General features: G+C 42.2%; 1 protein-coding gene and 1 pseudogene across 2 annotated transcripts in view; both read right to left on the reverse strand.

The window, feature by feature from the left end:
* Positions 1-5,734, reverse strand: part of Stam2 (signal transducing adaptor molecule 2) — a 47,595-nt gene extending 41,861 nt beyond the window's left edge. For both annotated transcript variants that reach the window (XM_006974239.4, XM_042275291.2), the window contains exon 1: positions 5,553-5,734. In XM_006974239.4, coding sequence (XP_006974301.1) covers positions 5,553-5,592 — 40 coding nt within the window. In that variant the 5' untranslated portion in view covers positions 5,593-5,734. The remainder of the gene's footprint in view (positions 1-5,552) is intronic.
* LOC107400880 (large ribosomal subunit protein uL24 pseudogene) lies at positions 2,422-3,197 on the reverse strand (annotated as a pseudogene).
* Positions 5,735-20,664: the final 14,930 nt, after the last annotated feature.

Consider the following 20,664-nt stretch of genomic DNA (forward strand, 5'->3'; position numbering starts at 1 on the left):
TGAGCTGCAACACCTGCCCATCCCAACTAGAACTACATTACAAAACACCCCATTTTCAACATCCTTTAACTGCAAATCAAATGAAGCCAGCAGCACTAGCTGAAAGTCTCCACACTAAAGAACTGTTCCCACCGGATGGTATAGGGAAACAGGTGCTTGTCCTTCAAGCACTGGCAGTTACAAAGCCATTAAGAAAATGTTAAGGGCAGTTTACAAGATGAGCAGTATTTACAATGCCTGGAGGAGCCGAAGATGCCATTGGCCTTGTGGAACTCAGTCTTAAGACAGGAAGAATGAATAGGGTGTAGTATCTATCGCACACTTGTAATCCCAGCACTTGGGAAGGAGTAAGAGACAGGAGGATTGCAAATTCAAGGCTACTCCAGTTCCGGGCTAACCTGGGATGCACAACAAAACAAGATCCTATCTCCAAACAACAAAACAAGATCCTATCTCCAAACAACAAAACAAGATCCTATCTCCAAACAACAAAGTACGGGAGCTGGAGAGATGGCTCAGTATTTAAAAGCATGTGTTAGTCTTGCAGAGGAACCAAGTTCAGTTCCCAGCACCCACATGGTGGTTCCCAACCATCCGTAACTCCAGTTTCAGGGGATCCAAGGCGCTCTTCTGATCTTCACAGGCACCAGGCAAGCAAGCATTACATATACATACATGCAAGCAAAACACCCATACACATAAATAAATCTACAACAATTAAAACTAACAAAACAAATTAAAGAAAGGCTAAGGGGAAAGAATGTATAGGCAATACCAAATGTCTCTGGTTTCTAGAACAATGCTTGCTTTAGCAAAAGGGTTTGACAATGTTGGTTAATACTTGTGATAATTTTAGGAAAGGAACTGTAAGTCAAACTACATTCAAAGTCTTTGTTACTTGGGGCTGGAAAGATGCTCAGAAATTAAGAGTGTACACTACTAGGCTGGGCAATGGTGGCACACACCTTTACTTCCAGCACTCAGGAGGCAGAGGCAGATGGATCTCCTTAAGTTCAAGGCCAGCCTGGTCTACATAGTGAGCTCCAGGACAGCCAGAGCTACACAGTGAGACCTTGTCTCAAAACAAACAAACAAACAACTATATAAATAAAAAATAGTTTACACAAAGAAACCCTGTCTTGAAAAGCCAAAAAGAAAAAAAAAGAAAACACACAATGTATGTAGTGTACTTCTATATGTAATATACACATTTAAACTAATTTAAAAAAATAGAACTTTCGTTTTGGAGTGTTTAACTGAAGAGAGATGAGTGGAAAAGACAGCTGCTAAGAATACATTCAACGGCATCTTTAATGTCCTCTTCTTAAAAAGATCAAACATGTCATAGTATTAGGAACTGACAGAGTTGGCTGGCTGGCAGGCATGGGCGTTCATGCTGTTTTATACAGTATGCTCAAAATAGTTCACATTTTAAAGAAAACTTCAAAGATACTAATTAAACTTTCAAACAATCTGAAAGTACTAGCATTTCTGGAAACATGCAAGCAAAATAAGGTATAGGGGGGAAAATGGATTTAAAAAAAAAGCCATGTTTGTCCATAACCAATTTTTTTAATTACAAAAATTATAATTAGTCATATATGTACAAGGACTAAATTAAGTAAACATTATAAATTTGACTGTATAAAATCCATTTGTATTACTAGAATGCTTCCAATTTTACATTGAGGTTTCTTACAAATTTCTGCTGGAGTGAAACTGCCTAATTACTTTTTGTCAAGGTCTTTTAACAACAAAAGCAAAATTCGGGACATTCACACATCAACCTGCCTTCTCAGAAGACATTTTTCTGGACCAAAGTAAAACTCAGCTTTGTGGGGCACAGATATGTCTTTACGAATGGATGGAGATGGCATATGAAAAGACAAATACTTATAGTCAGGCATGAAAATATATACCTGAATACCCAGCACTCAGAAAACTAAGGTAGGATCTCAAATTCAAGGCCAGCCTAGGCTACATGAGAGTTCCAGAATAGACCAAGACATATATTATGACCCCATCTCAAGAATAAGACAAAATAAGAGCCAGAGAGATGGCTCAGCAGATAAACAGTTGTCTCACATCCTGCTGACTAGGGGTGAAACCCTGTACGCCATGTATAAAGCCAGATGCAGTGGTACACAGCCCAGCACTCCTGTGGAAAATTGTACCAGGAACTTGGAAGCTCAATGGCCAGCTAGAACACAGCAAGGCAGAAACAAGGGACCCTGATTCAACAAGTAAGTATCTTCTGCCACATGTTCCCCATGACACATGCACACCCAAGCACACAATAATATGCTAATTTTTTAAATAGCACAAACACTTAGCAATAAATGATAAACAGCCCAGAGCACAGACTATCAGACTAAAAGTGCCTGGCTGAGTAAAGAGAAAAAGCACACCAACAAGCACTGGGGTAGGGACATAACACAGCCAAGCAGCGACCTCGCACCCAAGCTAACTAACAGCTGGCTACTGGATACAGCAAAGAGCACACGCCCGCCCTCTTTATTTAAGCAGCCTTTAAAGTCAGCTGGGTATGAAATTCCTCTACTCCTGCATCTTCTCAGTATTTTCTTCCCTGTATTAACCTTTTCCTTTCCTACTTGGCTGAGCTTGGCTTTCTGTTCCAGGATTTTCATTTTTGTTTTATTTTTCTGCAGTCTTTGTCCAGCTTTAGCCTGGTGATGACCATCTTGCGGGGGTGGATGTCCACACGGACAACGGTGCCATTATTAGCCTTTTCTCCCTGCACCCTTCAGTGGAGACAGCATATGTCTTCCTGGACTCCTGGAACAACTCTGCCCATCTGCTGACCTTTGTACTGTCCTCGCACCACTTGAACTTCATCACCCCTTCGACTGTGCACAGATCGACCATTATACTTCTGTCTCAGCTCTTCAGAAAGAGGAGGAACATGACCTTCCTCCGAATGTGAGAAGGTGAACCAAAATGTCTTTTACAGCTCTTCCTTGGGTCAGAAGTCACAACTTCATTTTGGCAGCTGCCTCTCCGGTGATTGCTACAAGAGGGCAGAGGTCTCCATGCCAACATCTTTCCCTTTAACACTAGCCACTCCAGCTTCCCACCAGGTCGTCACCTTTATTTTCTCCTTGGAAACTCTCCAGGATGTGCCCTACTGTACATGGAGTAAGAGGTGCATGCTTCTTACTGAAGAAATGCTGTCAGGAAGATGAGGGAGGGAAGGACAATGGTGACCTTTACCCCGGACTGCCTACCTGACACTGCTGCTTCTCTTGCCTTCACAGATGATAACCTTTAGGCAGAAGGCAGGATATATAACATCTTATGTATTCCTCACATGTGTCACACTGCATTAATCACATCATAGAACAACGATCTACTTGAGCATGTATCCTTCCTTATACTTGAGTGTCTTGTGAGCAAGAACTCAGTATATTTATTAATTTTTGTCTCTGTAGAATGCCTGATACACAGTAATTATCCCATGGATTTTTGGTGAATCAAGAGTGAACACAGGTAATGGGGGGGGGGTAATAATGCTGAAAAAAAGGCAGTGGTGGCACACGCCTTTAATCCCAACACTTAAAAGACAGAGGCAGACAGATCTCTGTGAGTTCAAGGACAGTCTGGTCTACAGAGTGAGTTCCAGGACAGCCAGAAACCGTGTTTGAAAAAAAAAAAAAAAAGGACAAGACACTGTAGAGGAACACTGCTGTAATGCTCAAGTCAGATAATGACTTGCTTTGTAGTATTTAACATTTCTGCACTAAGAATCCTTAAGGTCTGAAAACTAGAGCATGTGTTTTTCCTCTGATGTAAGTTTCAGACCAATTTGAGCTGCTCAGCATTTCATGCCATGTTTTTCTAGTTGCATTCATCTGTCTAGGTGGGCCTCCACCAGACACACTCTTTCACCCTTAACTTGACATTTTGGAAACTGAATTCAGTCGTGTGAGAACTAATGAATAAGCACTTCAAGTTCTTGTTGCCATAGCCCATGAAAAATAATCTACCCAGGGTTTTTTTGGTTGTTTCTATCTGAAGATCAGAGCCTAAGAAAACTACACTAAGCTGTGATGCGAGGATTTCAGAAACCACTCAGGGAAAAGTTTAGAAAAATAAACTGGGCAGAGCAACTCAGGGCTACTGTTACCAGAAAAATTTTCAATTTGAAGACAACAGGCTTCCAGGAAATACTTCCTTGAAGAAAGAGTGCACAGGCTTTATATTTTAAATACTGTCTTGGGCTGGAGAGAGGGCTCAGGTAACGGCAGGCACCCCCTGCTCTTCCCACCACCCACACGGTGGTTCACAACCCTCTGTAACACCAGCTCCGGGTGATCTGACAGGGTCTTCTGGCCTCCTCGGGCACAGCACACACGTGACCGACATAACATGCAGACAGACACCCATACACACAAATAACAAAAGAAAAAACAAAATAACCTTTTCTACTTTGCATGTTCTGGTTCACTTCATTAGAGCAAAATGAAAGCTTTTACAGTAACAGTAAGAAGAAGTACAGGTCAGCCTCAAGCAGGGTGGAGGCCCAGACTCGGATCCCAGGATTCTAGGTGCTAAGACAAAGGTTTTGGGAATTTGAAGCCAGCATGGGCTATCTACAGACCCCACTGTGTCAAAACTAAATTAATTCAATAAAAATTAAAAAGCGCAATGCCTCACATAGGTAATGTAACAAAAGAACAATTGATTATTCCAAAGCAGCGACTAAGCTTCAACATGCTTCCCATCTAATTAGATTCTCATATACTTGAATACGACTCAGAGAATTATAAAACAAAATGAGGCACTTTCTAGACTTCCCTTAACCAAGAAATTCTAACTGAACTGGTGGCTCACTGCTAAAATGTGTAGCATTGTGTTTGACTCAAATTTTCTAAATCCTAAAACGTCGTAGGAGCCTCGTAACCACTGCTTCAAGAACGTTGCCAGACAGTTTGCTTTTACTGTTAATATTATGCTTAAGTTGTACCCCACCCATCTTTTTCTCATTCTGAAAGGCCTATGTTACCAGACTAACGTCTGACTCCAACAAATATCGGCTGTTCTGGGCTATTGTAGAGATTCTGGGAGTTTTCCTTTTCATTCTCTGAGACTGGATCTCGAAGCAATTTCAAAACAGTCAATACATACTGAAACTGCAATCATCAGAGCTTGAATGTGTGCCTATGGAAACGATGATTGTTAAACCTGGTATGTCTGGGACTGGACTCTAGTTCTGGACTGCACTAAGCAGCAGGGTGGCCACCACAGCACCTTCTTCCAAGGCGAAGGGTGTTAACCAGCTCTGGAAAAAGCAGGAAGTTTGTATCAGCAACTTAAGCCTCCAGCGAACTGGCTTTTCCCGACTCCTGCTCTGGGGACAGCCCTGCTAGGTACCCCAATCACCGACAGGTAGGAGGTGGCCTGGCCAGCGACGCGCCGAGGCTGCCCCCCGCCGTCGAGAGCGGCGCCGCCCCTTCGCTCTCCGCCTGGCTTCCCTGGCACCAGGGCCGCCGCCCACTTTCCCTTGCACGGCGGGCGCCGGGCACCGCACTCACCCACGTCTTGCTCGAACGGGTTGGCAGTGAACAGAGGCATCGCGCCGGCATCCGAGGCTGAATCGCGACGGTCTGGCGGGGCTCCGAATGCTCCCGCTGGGCGACCGGCGGCGGCTTCCTAGACGGCTGGCCAGGCAGGCCGTGCCCTCACTTCCGCCTCCGCGCCTGCCCCGCGCGCGCCTGTGCGCCCCGCTCCTGCCCGTCCTCCGCTCCGGCCCCGCCGGCGGCGCCGCACGACGCATGGCCGAGCACTAGCACCCTGCAGTGCCCTCACCGCCGTCCTGAGGACGTGGCAGGCCCTGGCCCGACGCCTGCTCAGGCCCGGCGGCAGCCACGGTCACCTTGCCACAGCGAGGACCCGGGCGAGCCACGGGGGCGGGGGAAAGCTCCGAGGCCGGAAGTTGTCGCAACTGGAGATGCCCGTGGCCAGCGAGCTTGCTGCGTCCCGGAGGCCAGACCGAGTGCGCGGCCCCGGGATGTGGTTCCCTTGTCCCCCGGCTACGGCAGAGGCTCCTCTCTCACCCGAGGACTTCCTGAGTACCAGGTCAGGTCTTAGCCACTGGGACGCCCCCGCCCCGCGCGCGCGCTCCGCGTCTCGGTTGCTATGGAAACGGGACCGCTGGCCTATAGGAGGCGTTAAGAATCTGTCCGTTGACTCCTGGGTTGCTGATGTTTGTTGGATCTTTCGGTTAACTACGCTGAAATAGTCACTCGGGAAAGCGATCACGGAGAGACTCTTTGCTTCTCATCTCTCCTGCACAAAAACGAAGTTCGGACCACGGAACACGAAGACCAGTGAAGGAGCTGGAGAAACGGCGCATCAATTTAAGAGCGCTTGCTGGCAAAGTTCGGTTCTAGTATCCATGGGCGGGGGTGAGGGGGTGGGAGGAATGGGTAAAGCAGCCAGTAACATAAGTTCCAGGGAACCTAACGCCCTCTTCTGGCCTTGATTGGCATCTACACTCACGTCCACATACCCACACTCAGAAACATAATTAAAAATTCTTATGCCGGGAATTGAGGCGCATGCCATTAATCCCAGCACTCGGGGGTCGTGGGGCAAGAGGCAAGTGGATCTGAGTAATCTTCAAAGATGAGAGGAAGTACACTCTTGCTTTTGACTTGCTCAAAACATTCACAGCGCAAAAAACATTTATAATGATTTGGTTATTAATAAGAGTCATAAAGTCGGGTTCCCACAGGATCCAGCTAAGCATTTAAATGAATGTAATTGTGTAAACACCCTTGCTGCAACACGTGCCCTGTACTTCTCCACCCTGCTTCACATTTTGTTCTTATCATTTATCATTTATCTAAGGTATCTCTGTTTTCATTAGAATATAAATTCCACGAATTTTGTTCACTACTGTGAACCCAGGGTCTAAAAAACAGTATCTGGCAGGTAGGTTATCAATAAATACTTATAGAATGTAGCCCTGGCTTTTGAATTTTGAAACACACATCTAAGGCTGGCACCTTACACCGGGCATTGGTGGCCCACGCCTTTAATCCCAGCACTTAGGAGGCAGAGGCAGGCGGATCTCTGTTCAAGGCCAGCCTCAACAACAAAGCAAGTTCCAGGAAAGGTGCAAAACTACACAGAGAAACCCTATCTCAATAAATAAATAAATTAAATAAATAAATAATCAGTCAATCTGGCACCTTGAGCCAATGAAATGTCTCAGCAGTAATAGCCCTCCCAGCCCAAACCAGAAGAGTTGAGGTTCAATCCCCAGAAGCCACTGTAGAAGAACAGAACCAACTCCCGAAAAGTGTCCTCTGTCTTCACCCTTCCGCAGTAGCTTGAGCACACACACTGACTCCGCACACATCATAAACACACAAAGTCGTCTTCTTCTTCTTCTTCTTCTTCTTCTTCTTCTTCTTCTTCTTCTTCTTCTTCTTCTTCTCCTCCTCCTCCTCCTCCTCCTCCTCCTCCTCCTCCTCCTCCTCCTCCTCCTCCTCCTCCTTCTTCTTCTTCTTCTTCTTTTTTAAAGATTTTTAGGGCCGGGTGTGGTGGAACAGACAGGTGGATATTTATCAAGTTCCAGACCAGACAGAGCTGCATAGTGAGACCTTGTCTCAAGTAAATTAATTAAAATAAATGTTTTTAAACTAAAGCTGGCAGCTTCTAGTAAATTTCAGACATTTGTTCAAATGTGAGCCCTCCTAGGGCTCCCAGTTTTTCAATGATTTTTAAATTTTGAGAATTATTTCAACATGTAATTAATTACGTATGGATTCTTGTTTCGGTTTTGAGACAAGATCTTCTGTAGCCCAGGCTGACCTGTTTGTAGAGGATTACCTTTCATATCTACATTCTAATCAAGCAAAAAATTATTTTCCAACCTCTAGTGTTAGGAGATGATAAGAGAATCCTCCCACATGAAGTAATTTGGAGTGGTAAACACATTATCTGCTATAAAGTTAGGTGCACAACCCATCTTTAATGCCAGCACCCAGGAGGCAGAGGCAGGCAGATCTCTGAGTTTGATGCCAGCCTGATCTACAGAGTAAGTTCCAGGACAGCCATACACAGAGAAACCTTGTCTGAAAAGGGGGGGAGGACATTTGCAAGTTAATGGACTAGTTTTTTAAAAGGCATCTTCACTTATGGCACTCAGGATATATTTGGACACTTTCTAGGGTTAAGGCTCAGTATTAGAATGGAAAACAAGCCATCTAGAAATGAGGCAGAACCTGTTAATAAGTTTTGATTCTAGTGTATAAGGTACTTGGTATCCATTTAGGAATATTCAGGTAACTGGGGGTATTTTGGAATTTAATCTGATATCAGTTTGCTTATGAGTAAGGAGTCCCAGACAATTTAGGATGCTACCAAAGCACTCAGACACCATCCAAGGTAACTTAGAAGTGCTTGTATTAAGAGCAGAGGGTTGAGGGTTGGCCTTTGGAAATATTGCCATTTTAGAGCTCTCTGTTCCTGTTTAATGGTGAGCATACTCAAGTATCTGTATTGACCTGATGGCATATATACTTAGTTAGTGAGCTCCTCTAATAACAGTTTCAGTAGTGACCAGGAGCAAACCCTGTGTTAGCAACAGCAGGATACACAGAATTTTTGTTGTTTGTTTGGGTTTGTTTGTTTGTTTGTTTGTTTTCGAGACAGGGTTTCTCTGTGTAGCTTTAGTACCTGTCCTGGATCTCACTGTGTAGACCAGGCTGGCCTCAGACTCACAGAGATCTGCCTGGCTCTGCCTCCCGAGTGCTGGGATTAAAGGGGTGCACCACCACCACCGCCACCGCCACCACCTGGCTTTATTTTGTTTTTTTTTTAACTTCATCTATGGACAATATTACTCATTTAAGACATGCCTGAGGTAACCTATAAATTCTGATGTGCAAAGTAATTTGACTTCTTTATTTTTCTTAATGCAATCTCTCAAGTACTTATCTCCCTGGTGACTGGAAATATGATCAATTTGAGATTAATCCAGTTTCTATGTTTTTCTTGATTACTTGGATTTATGATCAATAAATCTATGATATCTGTACTTCAGGCCACTTACTCATGTATGCACCAAGATCCATCTTCAGATATGTTCTGATTCTGCTGGCACGAGCTTTTCAAGTTACCCTTATTCCACACAACAGGGACAGTGTTTCCCCAGGGACACTGACAAAAGTTGAGTTCTTGGTGAAGAAACACTAAAAGCAGTATGCTAAGTCATGAAAGAGGAAGAAGCATATTGGAAGACATCTTTCTCAGGTGCAAGCCATTTCTGCATAGTCTTCCGGCAAAGGAGGCCATAGTCTTCTCTAGATAAATGAAGTAGGTCACTTATGCTCACAGCATCAAGGGAAGTCTGTCAGCTCAAAGTCCTAAATAAGGCTGTCCATCCTGACAGCCCCTTCTGGATTCTACAGTCTCATTCCTTCCCCATCAGAACCTGAACTACATGGATTTCATATTACTTAAACACCCACCTGTGACCAGTGGCTGGTATAGTGGATCACTGTGGGAAACAGGTGCAGAAGAAATGAAAGTCTTTCCTTCTGCATAATTTGTGTTTTATCTTATATTTCACTTTCCAAAAACCCATGTTTGCTTGCTTTCCCTGTCTGTCTTTTACGTCTCCATTTTTCACATCTGGAAATGTAAGAACTCATTCACCACCTCATCTTTCCTAGAATTCCTCAACTGGTCCCAACCTAGATGTCATCCTTTTATCTGAACCATTTTTTTTTTTTCACCAACAGTCAACATTGAACCACCTAGTGTTAAACATTTTCTAAAAGTTGTCTTGTGTGTATGTTGTAACTTCCAGGAGCAGAACATCAGGAACAGTGTGCTTTGTAAGTTCCATGTCCCTTCTTCCAAAAGAAATTAACCCAGTGCCTAAAATGCTGTATTCACCGCATCTGTGTACCCCCAAAATTCATACGCTGAAATTTAATCCCCAAGTGGGGTCTAGCCTTAGGGAGGTAGTTAGATTTCTTAGTTTCTTTTCTATTGCCATAAGACACCAAGAACAAAGCAACTTATAAAAGAAAGCATTTAATTTAGAGCCCACAGTCCAAACGAGTAGTAGATTCCGTAACTATCATGGTAGAGAGCATGGCTACACACAGCCATGGCACTAGCACAGGAGCTGAGAGTTTACATCTGATCCTCAGGCAGGAGGCAGACAGCTGACTGGGAGTGGCGTGGCCTTTTGAAATCTTAAAGCCCACCCCCAGTGACAAACCTCCTAATCGTTCCAAACAGTCCCACCAACTGGGGACCAAACATTATAAGAAGAGGCTGGACGGAATGACTTAACCCCCTTCCTCCATCCCTTTCTCCATCTCTTCTTCCTTTTTTTTCTTCTTTCTTTGGAGGATATATCAAAAGTTTGCCACTTTGTACCTGGAGGAGAGTCCTTATCAGAACCTGATTATGTTGCCACCCTGATCTAGGACTTCCAGCCTCTAGAACTGTTAGAAATGTCCGTTGTTGTTTTAAGTGGCCCAGCCTTTGGTACTTATAGCACATCCTAGACGCACACAGAATCATTGCACAAGCCCGGTTTGATGCAGACTGCTTCCTCCTAACTTCCTTCTGGTCCCATCACTGTTCACCTGAAATTAGATGAAAGTAAACAAAAAAAGCAAACAGTATAGAGACAGATACTTAGCACCTCCTACCACCACCCCTGAGTTTGCCTTATATTATCTTCACGATTGCTGCACAGTGAATAAAAGCATCTTAAGAGCATTTATGTTGTTGACTATTTGATAAATACTGTGTGTCTACTGTATGCAAAATACTAATGGTGGGGACCACGAGTTGATGGGGCATGAAAATTAATGCTGGCATGACCGCTTTCAGTGAGTTATAGTCAAGACAAGGAGAGAATGATTTATGTAACTACTAGAAGAGAATACATGAGAAAAAATATGGGGAAGGCCCATGTATAGCCTCAGTAAAGACCAATGATATTTTGGTATAGACCCCTTTAAAGCTGGGCACCATGGAGAATGCCTGCAATCCCAGCGCTCAGAAGTTGAAGCAGAATAATTGCAGATTTGAAGCCCTGGGCTACATTGTGGGCCCCTGTCTCACAAGCACAAAAGTAAATAAAGGCTGTATGGGTAGTGTAGGAGAAAATAGACACTTTGGTAAAATATAGGCTAGGTAAGGTAAAGAATGAACAGAAATGATTTTTTAAAAAGTGATTGGGGTGAGGTTTTGTTGTTTTGGTTTGTGTGTGTGTGTGTGTGTGTGTGTGTGTGTTGTTGTTGTTTAGTTTTGTTTTTTTTTTGGGGGGGGGTGTTTGTTTTTGTTTTTCAAAGCAGGGTTTCTCTGTGAAACAACCCTGGCTGTCCTAGAACTCACTTTGTAGACTAGTCTGGCCTTCAAACTCACAGAGATCCACCTGCCTCTGCCTCCCAAATGCTGGGCTTGAAGGCTTGTACCACCACTGCCTGCTGAAAAGTAGTTGCTAAAGGAGCCGGGGAAATTTAAATTCAGTAAATTGTATGTGTGCATATGTTCTTCTATGCTTTTTTTTATCTTTATGAGTCAGGGTCTCTCTGTGTAGCACTGGCCTGGAACTCTCTCTGTACTCTAGGCTGACCTCAAACTCAGAGATCAGAGATCTGCGCTGGGATTAAAGGTGTGCACTACCACCGCCCAGCTCATTTACGCTTTAAAGGAATTTGCTGTTAAAGTCCTAAAGACTTCGTGTCACTGGACTCCTAAAAGAGCTGGTTGATTTACTTGAGTATTTTTTTCCTGCCAGTCAAATTCAAGAGGGATATAATGTGTAGATGGACTAGCCTGATTTATGCTTCATGGTTTATTGAAAACTGGTTTTCTCGTTGTCATACCACAATCTGCACAGTGGGTGGCGACATTATTTCACCCCAGAATCCGCTTCCCTAGAAAACAAGCACACTTTGAAACAAATTTCAGGGTAGACCTAATTTGGTCAAAATTAAAACATCATTTTCTCTATCTTCTTTATGAAGCCATGTGAATAATACACTATTGCAATATGCCAACCTGTAACAAAATTCGATCATTTATAGTGAGCATCAAATACAGTTTCTAATAAGTCACTTTGCTAATGAATGTCAGTGAACTGGGCTGAGCTATTAAAAGATATTCACCTAATCATCATCTTCACCCCAACTTTTTAGTTTTAATATAAAAAAGATATTTACTTAGACTTAATTTTGTTTTTGAAAGTTAGTAATTGTGGAATAAAAACCTGTTATGATAAGAACTGCATGAAAATGAGGCTGGAGAGAGACCTCATTGGTTAAGAGTGTATGCTTCCACAGCACCTGAGTTTGGTTCCCAGTACCCATGTAATTCTAGTTTCAAGAGATCTGACACCCTCTTCTGGCCCCCAAGCACCAAGCACACACAGTGTATTTGGTGCTTTTTCTAGGGAAATACTCTCTCCATTTTGGAATAAGTAAATAATAATAATAAATAAATAAAGAAGGAAGGCTCAGAGAACAATTAATTGGGTGGGACCCTAAAAATGGACCAGCACACATCTCACTGCATACATCTGAAGATTGAAAAACATCACGTTAAGGGAATGTTTAGCCTTACTTACACAAGCTATAGAGTAATTTTCAATCATACAAGTTTTCCCCTTCTAGCTTTGAGGCATAATTTAAAATTCATAATTTAGTCAAAATCTGTGCTCATCTATGTCCTAAGGGCATTTTTTTTTCAGTCTTTACAAAGAAGTTACATGTGTTAAAAGTCTTGTGGCTAACAGGGTTCAGTAGGGCCCTAGGTTTAACCTCCAGCACCAAAACCAAAAAAAAAAAAAGAATTGCTATTTATCCTTCATCTAGTCTGGATTTCCATTTTTAAATTTTTTTTTATTGTTTTTTGAGCCTTTTGGGGAATGTTAATGTGTATTCTTACTTGACATGAAACATTCCAGGAAGAGCTGTGATGTGGTTTTAGATCAGGTAGGATTATGCTTCTTATTTTGGCTCCTAGTAATTTCTTGAGGGTACCAAGGATAAACTGTTAACTTTTAGAAACTGACTTCAAAATCCCAAGATCCAGCTGGGCAATGGTAGCACGCACCTTTAATCTCAGCATTTGGGAGAAAGAAGCAAGTGGATCCCTGAGTTCTAGGACAACCTAGTGAGTTTCAGGACAGCCGAGGCTACACACAGAGAAACCCTATTTCAAAATAAAAACAAAACAAACAAAAAACCTAAACAACAACAGAAAAAAAAAACCCAAGATCTTTTCTTGGCCATAAATTATCCTTTCTAAGCCAGCATGTTAATACATACGTAACTTAGGGTTTTCCGCCCAAGTACATAATCATATTTTTACTCCTGTTAATCTGTTCTTTGTAATCAAGGGAAATTGACAATACAATAATGTCTCAGACCAGGGATGTAAGGCTGTGTAGAAATCTAGCCTAGCCTGCACAGGGCACTGGGTTCTATATTCAGCCATATATAAAACTAGCCCAGAATCCACATGTAGTGGGTACATGCCTTCATTCCCAACACTTGGGAGACTGAGGAAGGATGTCTATGAGTTCAAGGTTTGCCAGGTCTACAAAGGGAGTTCAGGCCTGCCTGGGGTACATAGTGGGACCCTATGTATGAGAGCTTAAAAAAAAAAGAAAAGAACTTCAAAGTTTAGGAGCTGGGTCACAATGGTGCCATCCCATAGTCCAGCTAAATGGGAGAATCTTGTGGGTTCCAGGAATTAAATTCAGCTCATCAGGTATGGTGGCAAGTGTCTTTACTCTCTGGTCCATTTTGCCTGCCCTCTAAGATTTATATAAAGGATAATAAATTGAGTTGATGAGATGGCTCTCCACTCACATATAGACAAAAATAAACAAAATGTCATAAAGAATAAGAAATCTACTTGTTACACAGTATATTTACTTTTTATTTTGAGACAGGGTTCTCACTATGTACCCCTGACTGGCCTGGAACTTACCATGCAGACCAGACTGTCCTGGAACTCAAGAGATCTGCCTCCTCTGCCTCCTGAGTGCTAGGATTGAAGGCATTCACTATTATGCCCAGCCATATGCTTTTTTTTTCCCCCTAAAAGGTACTTTTAAATCTCAGTTTTACCTTAGAGGTAAAATATCTTAAAAAAAAAAACCTAAATTTTGTTTACCCCTCAAAAATTAATACCAAACTATATCAGTGACCAGATATAATGACTATTTTGTTTGTTACCTCCGCCTGGATCAGTGGACGTGCAAATAGGTGTTGGCTAATAAATGCATAATGAACAGTCTTGGTGGCCTGAGCAGTTCAATTCCATCCATAGACAGACCTCAGTCACCTTATTGGAAGTCTGAAACTTCCAGAGTTGGGAACGTTATGAGGAACCTGTGTGGGCATTTTCTCTGTGTGGGCATTCTCTCCCTGCCTTCCCAGAAGCATCTCCTTGATCCACTTGGTAACACTAATTCCCAATCTGCAGCTTGTTCCCAGGACCCTCTCACTTTGGTATCTTTCTGAATGATACTTCTGCTGGCAACACATTAAACAATCGTTTGAATGCAACCAACCCTCCTGACTTTGCTATCAGGTCTGCCTTTCAGCTCTTCCTGAGCATCTACACCCCAACCCATCCACACACCTCAGCAGAGGGCCACTGAGGCCTCACTAAGTCCTGGGAGAATGTCGGTGAAAGCTTCTGAATTACAGAATGAATAAACAATTTTTTTTAAAGATTTAGTTTTTATCTTCTGTGTATGGTGTTGCCTGCATGTATATCTGTGTACTATATGAATGCCTGGTGCCCAGGGAGGCCAGAAGAGAGTACCAGGTCCTCTGGAACTGGAATTACAGACATTTGTGAGCTGCTATGTGGGTGATGGGAACTGAACCCAGGTCCTCTGCAAGAGCAGAAAGTACTCTTAACCTCCAAGTCATCTCCCTAGGCCCTAGAGTCAATTTTTAAAATTTAGGCTGATTAGAGTTCTCCATTTCAAAGAATACTAAGGTAAGTATTCAGTTTACATATGTGTAATGAATTTTTAGTAGAAAATAGAGGATGGCATCCAACATCTCATCCCCCCACTGTCAATGTGAGAGCAGATCCTTCAATACTGGAAAGGAATGTCATGAAGAGTTATCTGAATCGGTGTGGTTCTCAGTCTTAATCTACTTCTTAAATAGTATTTGGGAACTAACCTTTAATCACAAGATTACATCTTCTAGTTAATCAAAATGAAAACAACCTTTGCCTTTCACACAGATTAGAACACTAACAGAACTTAGCCATCCCTTATTAGAAAATGGGCAAATAAAACCATACATCCAAGTCAGCAGGATGGCTCAGAGGATAAAAGTACAAGCCTGACAATCTGAATTACATCATCAGATCCTGGGATGCAAGAAATGAACTGAATCTCAAAATTTTTCTTCTGACCTCTGCACATGCAGTGTGACTCACACATACTCTCTCACATCTCTCTCTCTCTCTCTCCCTCTCTCCCTCTCTCCCTCTCCCTCTCCCTCTCCCTCTCCCTCTCCCTCTCCCTCTCCCTCTCCCTCTCCCTCTCCCTCTCCCTCTCCCTCTCCCTCTCCTCTCTCTCTCTCTCTCTCTCTCTCTCTCTCTCTCTCTCTCTCTCTCTCACACACACACACACACACACACACACACTCATAATAATAATAAACTGTAAATGTCAGGTAAATGATTAAGTACATAAACACTGAACACCTGTTTTAGGTTTTACCTCCTGTTAAAAAAGAAGTGTTTATATTTTTGCATTCATAAATGGATATGGGATTTGAACAAATGAAAAAAACTCCTTTTCTTTAGATAGTGCTCACATACCCTTTTTTTTTTAAAGACCTATAAACTATCTCTAGTTATAGTACAAATCAAGTTATAATACTGAGCCAGCTAAAGAAAGGATAATTTCTAAAACTTCCACGATAGTTTTTTTGGTTGGTATATTTTTCAGTTATGACATTTGTGAGATTTCAACATTTGGTTCATGTTACTCTTTCAACTAGGACTCATTGAGCCAAATTAAACAAAGCTGGGACGATTTTCAAACCTTTTGGGGGGGGTGTTGTGGAAAAGAATATTTGTTTAACTATGTAAAGATGTGTTGCGTTTGTTTTACCTTGCCTGCCTAAGGCACCTGATCAGTCCAATAAAAAGTTGAACAGTCAATAGCTAGGCAGGAGAGAGATAGGTGGGGCTGGTGGGCAGCAAGAATAAGTAGGAGGAATCTAGGCTCAAGAGAGAACAAAGGAGAAAGAGAGCTGCGGTGTGTGTGTGGGGGGGGAGCAGCCATCCATCCAGACCCAGAGGAAGCAGGAAAATAGGACATACAGAATGAAAGAAAGGTAAAAAGCCCTAAAGCAAAATGTAGAGGAAGAGAAACGTGTTAAATTAAGTTATTAAGAGCTAGTGGGAAAGCATAAGATAAGGCCAAGCATTCATAATGAATATTAAGTCTGATTTGGGGGTATCACAATTCGGGGGCTGGCAGTCCAAGCCTGATACAGGGGTGGGGAATGGGGCCCTGGGGAATAAATTCAGGGCCTCACAGGAGCTTATGAATGCTAGGTGAATACTGTATAACTAAGCTCTAACCTTAGTCCTCGAGTTTCTTTTAGGCAAAGACTTATATGACTTGACAGACAATGAAAGCAAAGTTAGATATTTAATGAATTATCTGAAAGTTACTACAACAGGAGAGGTTAAAACTCTGAAAAAACTCTTTCAAGTGTTAATTATTGGGCTATACAGAGATGGCTCAGGGGTTAAGAGTATAAACTGCTCTTGCATTGTATCCAAGTTTGATTCCCAGTACCCACAGTCAGGCAAACTGCCCATAACTCCAGCTCTAGAGGATCTAGCTCCTTCTTTTGGCCTCTTCAGTCATTACACTCACATGCACATACCCAGACACAGACACACTTATACACATAATTAAAAAATGGTGAAGAAAAATCTTTAAAGTGTTGATTATTTCAATGACACCACTATATATGAAAAATTTTAAATCACAAAAAAAAACAGGGATGAAAAAGACTCCGAAGTCATAATTTCACACTAATTTGTACGAGGTCTACAAGAAACAGACTCTGTGACTTTTTAACTCTTGCTACAACTCAAAGGAAAATTGAGGAACAAGTTCAGAATATGTGTAGAGCCAGTGTGATCAGAAGCTAATGCAAGTGTAGACTCTAGCTAAGAAGTAGAGGGAAGGGCATCCCAAAGGAGTAATGATAAACACCCATCTAATCCAAAGGGAAAGACTACAGAGACAATCAAGTAAGCAAAGAGCCAGAGAGATAGGAGCAGGCCAGCAAGACAGAGCAAGAAAGCTAGAGGTGTATTCCTGTATGATGGCTGCAGGTCTTGACCCAATAAAGACAGACACTCTGGAGGATTTGAACAGTACACCATGAAGTGGCTGATGTCCAGAAACTGTCTAGTTGGAGAGACATAGCTTAGACCATGAAAAAGTAAATAAATAACCCTATGAGACAAATAATGTAAGCAGTGTTGCAAAAGCAATGCATGGTTAGCAACTCATTAGGAAAGTCTTCAAAGTAGAGAGGAACTTGGAGCTCAGTTTTTGATGGACAATAAGAATTCAAAGGGATAAAACAAATATAAGGCTTGACAATGAATGAAAACAGAAACAGAAATATATCTGGTATATTATAAAAAAGCAATGAAACCAACCTGAGGGGTCTATTAATCATGGTTTTCATTTTCTATATTACATGATGCTTTTATAAGTTGCAGCCTTGCCTGACCAAGGCAGGACCGCCCTTTGTAGAACTGTCCAGTATAGGTGGAAGTTTCTGTCCCGCCTGCAGCTTCCAAATAAATACACGGAGGCTTAATATTAATTGTTCAGCCAATAGCTCAGGCTTATGGCTAGCTAACTCTTACATTTTAAATTAACCCACATTTCTTATCTACGCTTTGCCACATGGCTTGGTACCTTTTCTCAGTACAGCATGCCCATCTTGCTTCTCTCTGCATCTGCTGGCAACTCCAGACTCTGCCCTTCTTTCTCACAGTCTGGCTCTCCTGCCCAATCTCTTCCTACCTAGCTATTGGCCAGTCAGCTTCTTTATTAAACCAGTCACAGTCACGTATATTCTTCACACGCTGTAAAGGAATATTCCACAGTCTGGTTCCTACAGATAGCAAACAACATGCCTATGGGCAGGCCTTGGATGCAACACAACCAGTTAAGTCCAGTCAAGCCCATCTGTCTCCTTCCCTTGACCTAAATTGCCCTTGTGCTCCTCATCTAGCCTTATATTGAACTAAGTTGCCTCTTTTCTTTCAAGCTGTAAAAACAAAGTTTCCCTTCCCCTCTTCATCTTTCTCTTCCTACCTTAACCCCTATTTTTTAAAAAACCAAGTTGGCTTCAGTTTCTGGGCTGCAGCAATTCTGCCTCAACTTTCAGAGCAGCTGGAATTTACAGGCACATAGCTACTCTCCAGGGCTGATTATTTCATGATAAGTTACACTCAAAACAATATAAACAGAATAAAATTCCACATGCATTTCAAAACAGGAAATATAGACGTTTTGCATAGAACAATGCTCCTTTGTGGTGATATATTGTGTACCTTGATAAAATTTGCCTGAAGATCAGAGAACAGAACAAGCCACTAGATTAAACATAGATGCCAGGCAGTGGTGGCACACACCTTTAATCCTAGCACTTGGGAGGCAGAGATCCATCTGGATCTCTGTGAGTTCAAAATCACCCTGTACTACATGAGATTGACTCAAGTCTTACAAGAGAAACAGCCAGGCAGTGGTGGCACACACCTTTAATCCCAGCACTTGAGATCTCATGTCTTTGCTTGGGAAGCACACGTGCCTTTAATTGCAGGAAGTGATGGCTGGGCAGAGAAAGGTATATAAGGCATGAGGAGACAGAAACTAAAGCTTGTTTAGGCTGAGGAATCCTAGAGGTAAGACATGGCTTGTTTCTTTGTCTCTTTGATCTTTCAGCATTTACCCCAATATCTAGGTGTGGGTTTTTAAAATTATAATACCATTTAACATTCATGTGATACTTCTTAGAGCACAGTCTTGGGAACCCTGAAATCAAAATCAGATCCTCGCAGATAGCAAGAAAGCCAAATGAGTTTTCATGACACAGTATGAAAAGACCATTGATCAGGGTCTAAAACACATTTTTATTTCTGTTTTTAATTATTTTTAATTGTCTGTGCGTGAGGAGGTGTGATCTGTACACATGAGTACAGTGCCCATGAAGGCCAGAAGAGGGCATCTGATCCCCTGGAACTCGAGCTACAGTCAGCCACGTGGGTGCTGGAACTAAACTCACATCCTCTGCTCTTTTCATTGTTGTTTTGTCTTTTAAGACGGGGTCTTACTATGTATCCTTGGCTGTGGAGCTCTGTATGAAGACCAGGCCAGCCTCAAATTTACAGAGATCTGTAGCACGAATCTTAACAGATCTTTTTAATAAAGACAAACCTGGAGCCAGGTACTGGGGTCAACGCTGGAAGATCAGAGAAGCAGAACAAGCCACAGCCACCTCACCTTGCCAATTCCTCAGCTGATCCTGTTTCCTCAGACTGGAAGCCTCTGAGTCCTCATCCGGAATGGATCTCAGCTGAACTGCTGCTCAAAAACCTAAAAGCTTAACCAGTTCTAGTTCCTGGTCCTCATGCCTTAAATACCTTTCTGCTTTCTGCCATCACTTCCTGGGATTCATCACTTCCTGGGATTAAAGGCGTGAGTCACCATGCCTGGCTGTTTCCAGTGTGGCTTTGAACTCACAGAGATCCAGATGGATCTCTGCCTCCCAAGTGATAGGATTAAAGGCGTGTGTGCCACCATTTTCTGGCCTCTATGTCTATCTAGTGTCTGTTCTGTCCTCTGACACCAGATAAGTTTATTAGGATGTGTGATATATTGGGGGACACAATATATCACCATAGAGATCCACCTGACTGGGCCTCCCTGCTGGGATTAAAGGCATGAGGTGCTCTGAATGGCTCAATCATCTCTCTGGTCCATGATAAGATTGCAGATTCCACATTGCTGTTCACCATTGAAAACTGCCAGTTGCATCCCCAGTTTTCTATAAAGGTTTTCAAACATTTCTTTATTTCCAACTACATATTTGTGAAAGGCCAGATTTTTCTCATTTACTTGAACCAAAATAACACATTTATCACATATTGCATGCCAAGGAAGATATGAGAATGCAGCTGTCTTCTATTAAGCCAGATGTGAAATTTCTCCAAAAAAAAAAATGTTAAAGATGACTTTTTTCCGCTAAATTTGTTTAATTTTATAATTTTTTCATAAAAACTTATTGTGGTTACATACAATGTGCTAATTGCTTTTTAATGAATTAGTACATAAATACTTACAACATTTCTCCATTTTAGTTTCAAATATAAAGCCTCAGCAATTCTTGGGAACAAAAAGAGTTATTGAAATCACTTTTTTTTAAGTTCAATGGAAATTCATTAAAAGCATTTTTTTCTGAAATTTTAAGAGCAGTGTACTGGGACCCATTATTGCTGTTTTGCCAAATGGTCGTGCTGTTAAACTGCCTTCTATGTGTGTGTATATCCATAGATCCATGCTGCGCTCGGTTAAACTGCCTT

Source organism: Peromyscus maniculatus, chromosome 4 (genome assembly GCF_049852395.1).
Source record: "Peromyscus maniculatus bairdii isolate BWxNUB_F1_BW_parent chromosome 4, HU_Pman_BW_mat_3.1, whole genome shotgun sequence".
In the NCBI taxonomy this organism is placed as follows: Eukaryota; Metazoa; Chordata; class Mammalia; order Rodentia; family Cricetidae; genus Peromyscus; species Peromyscus maniculatus.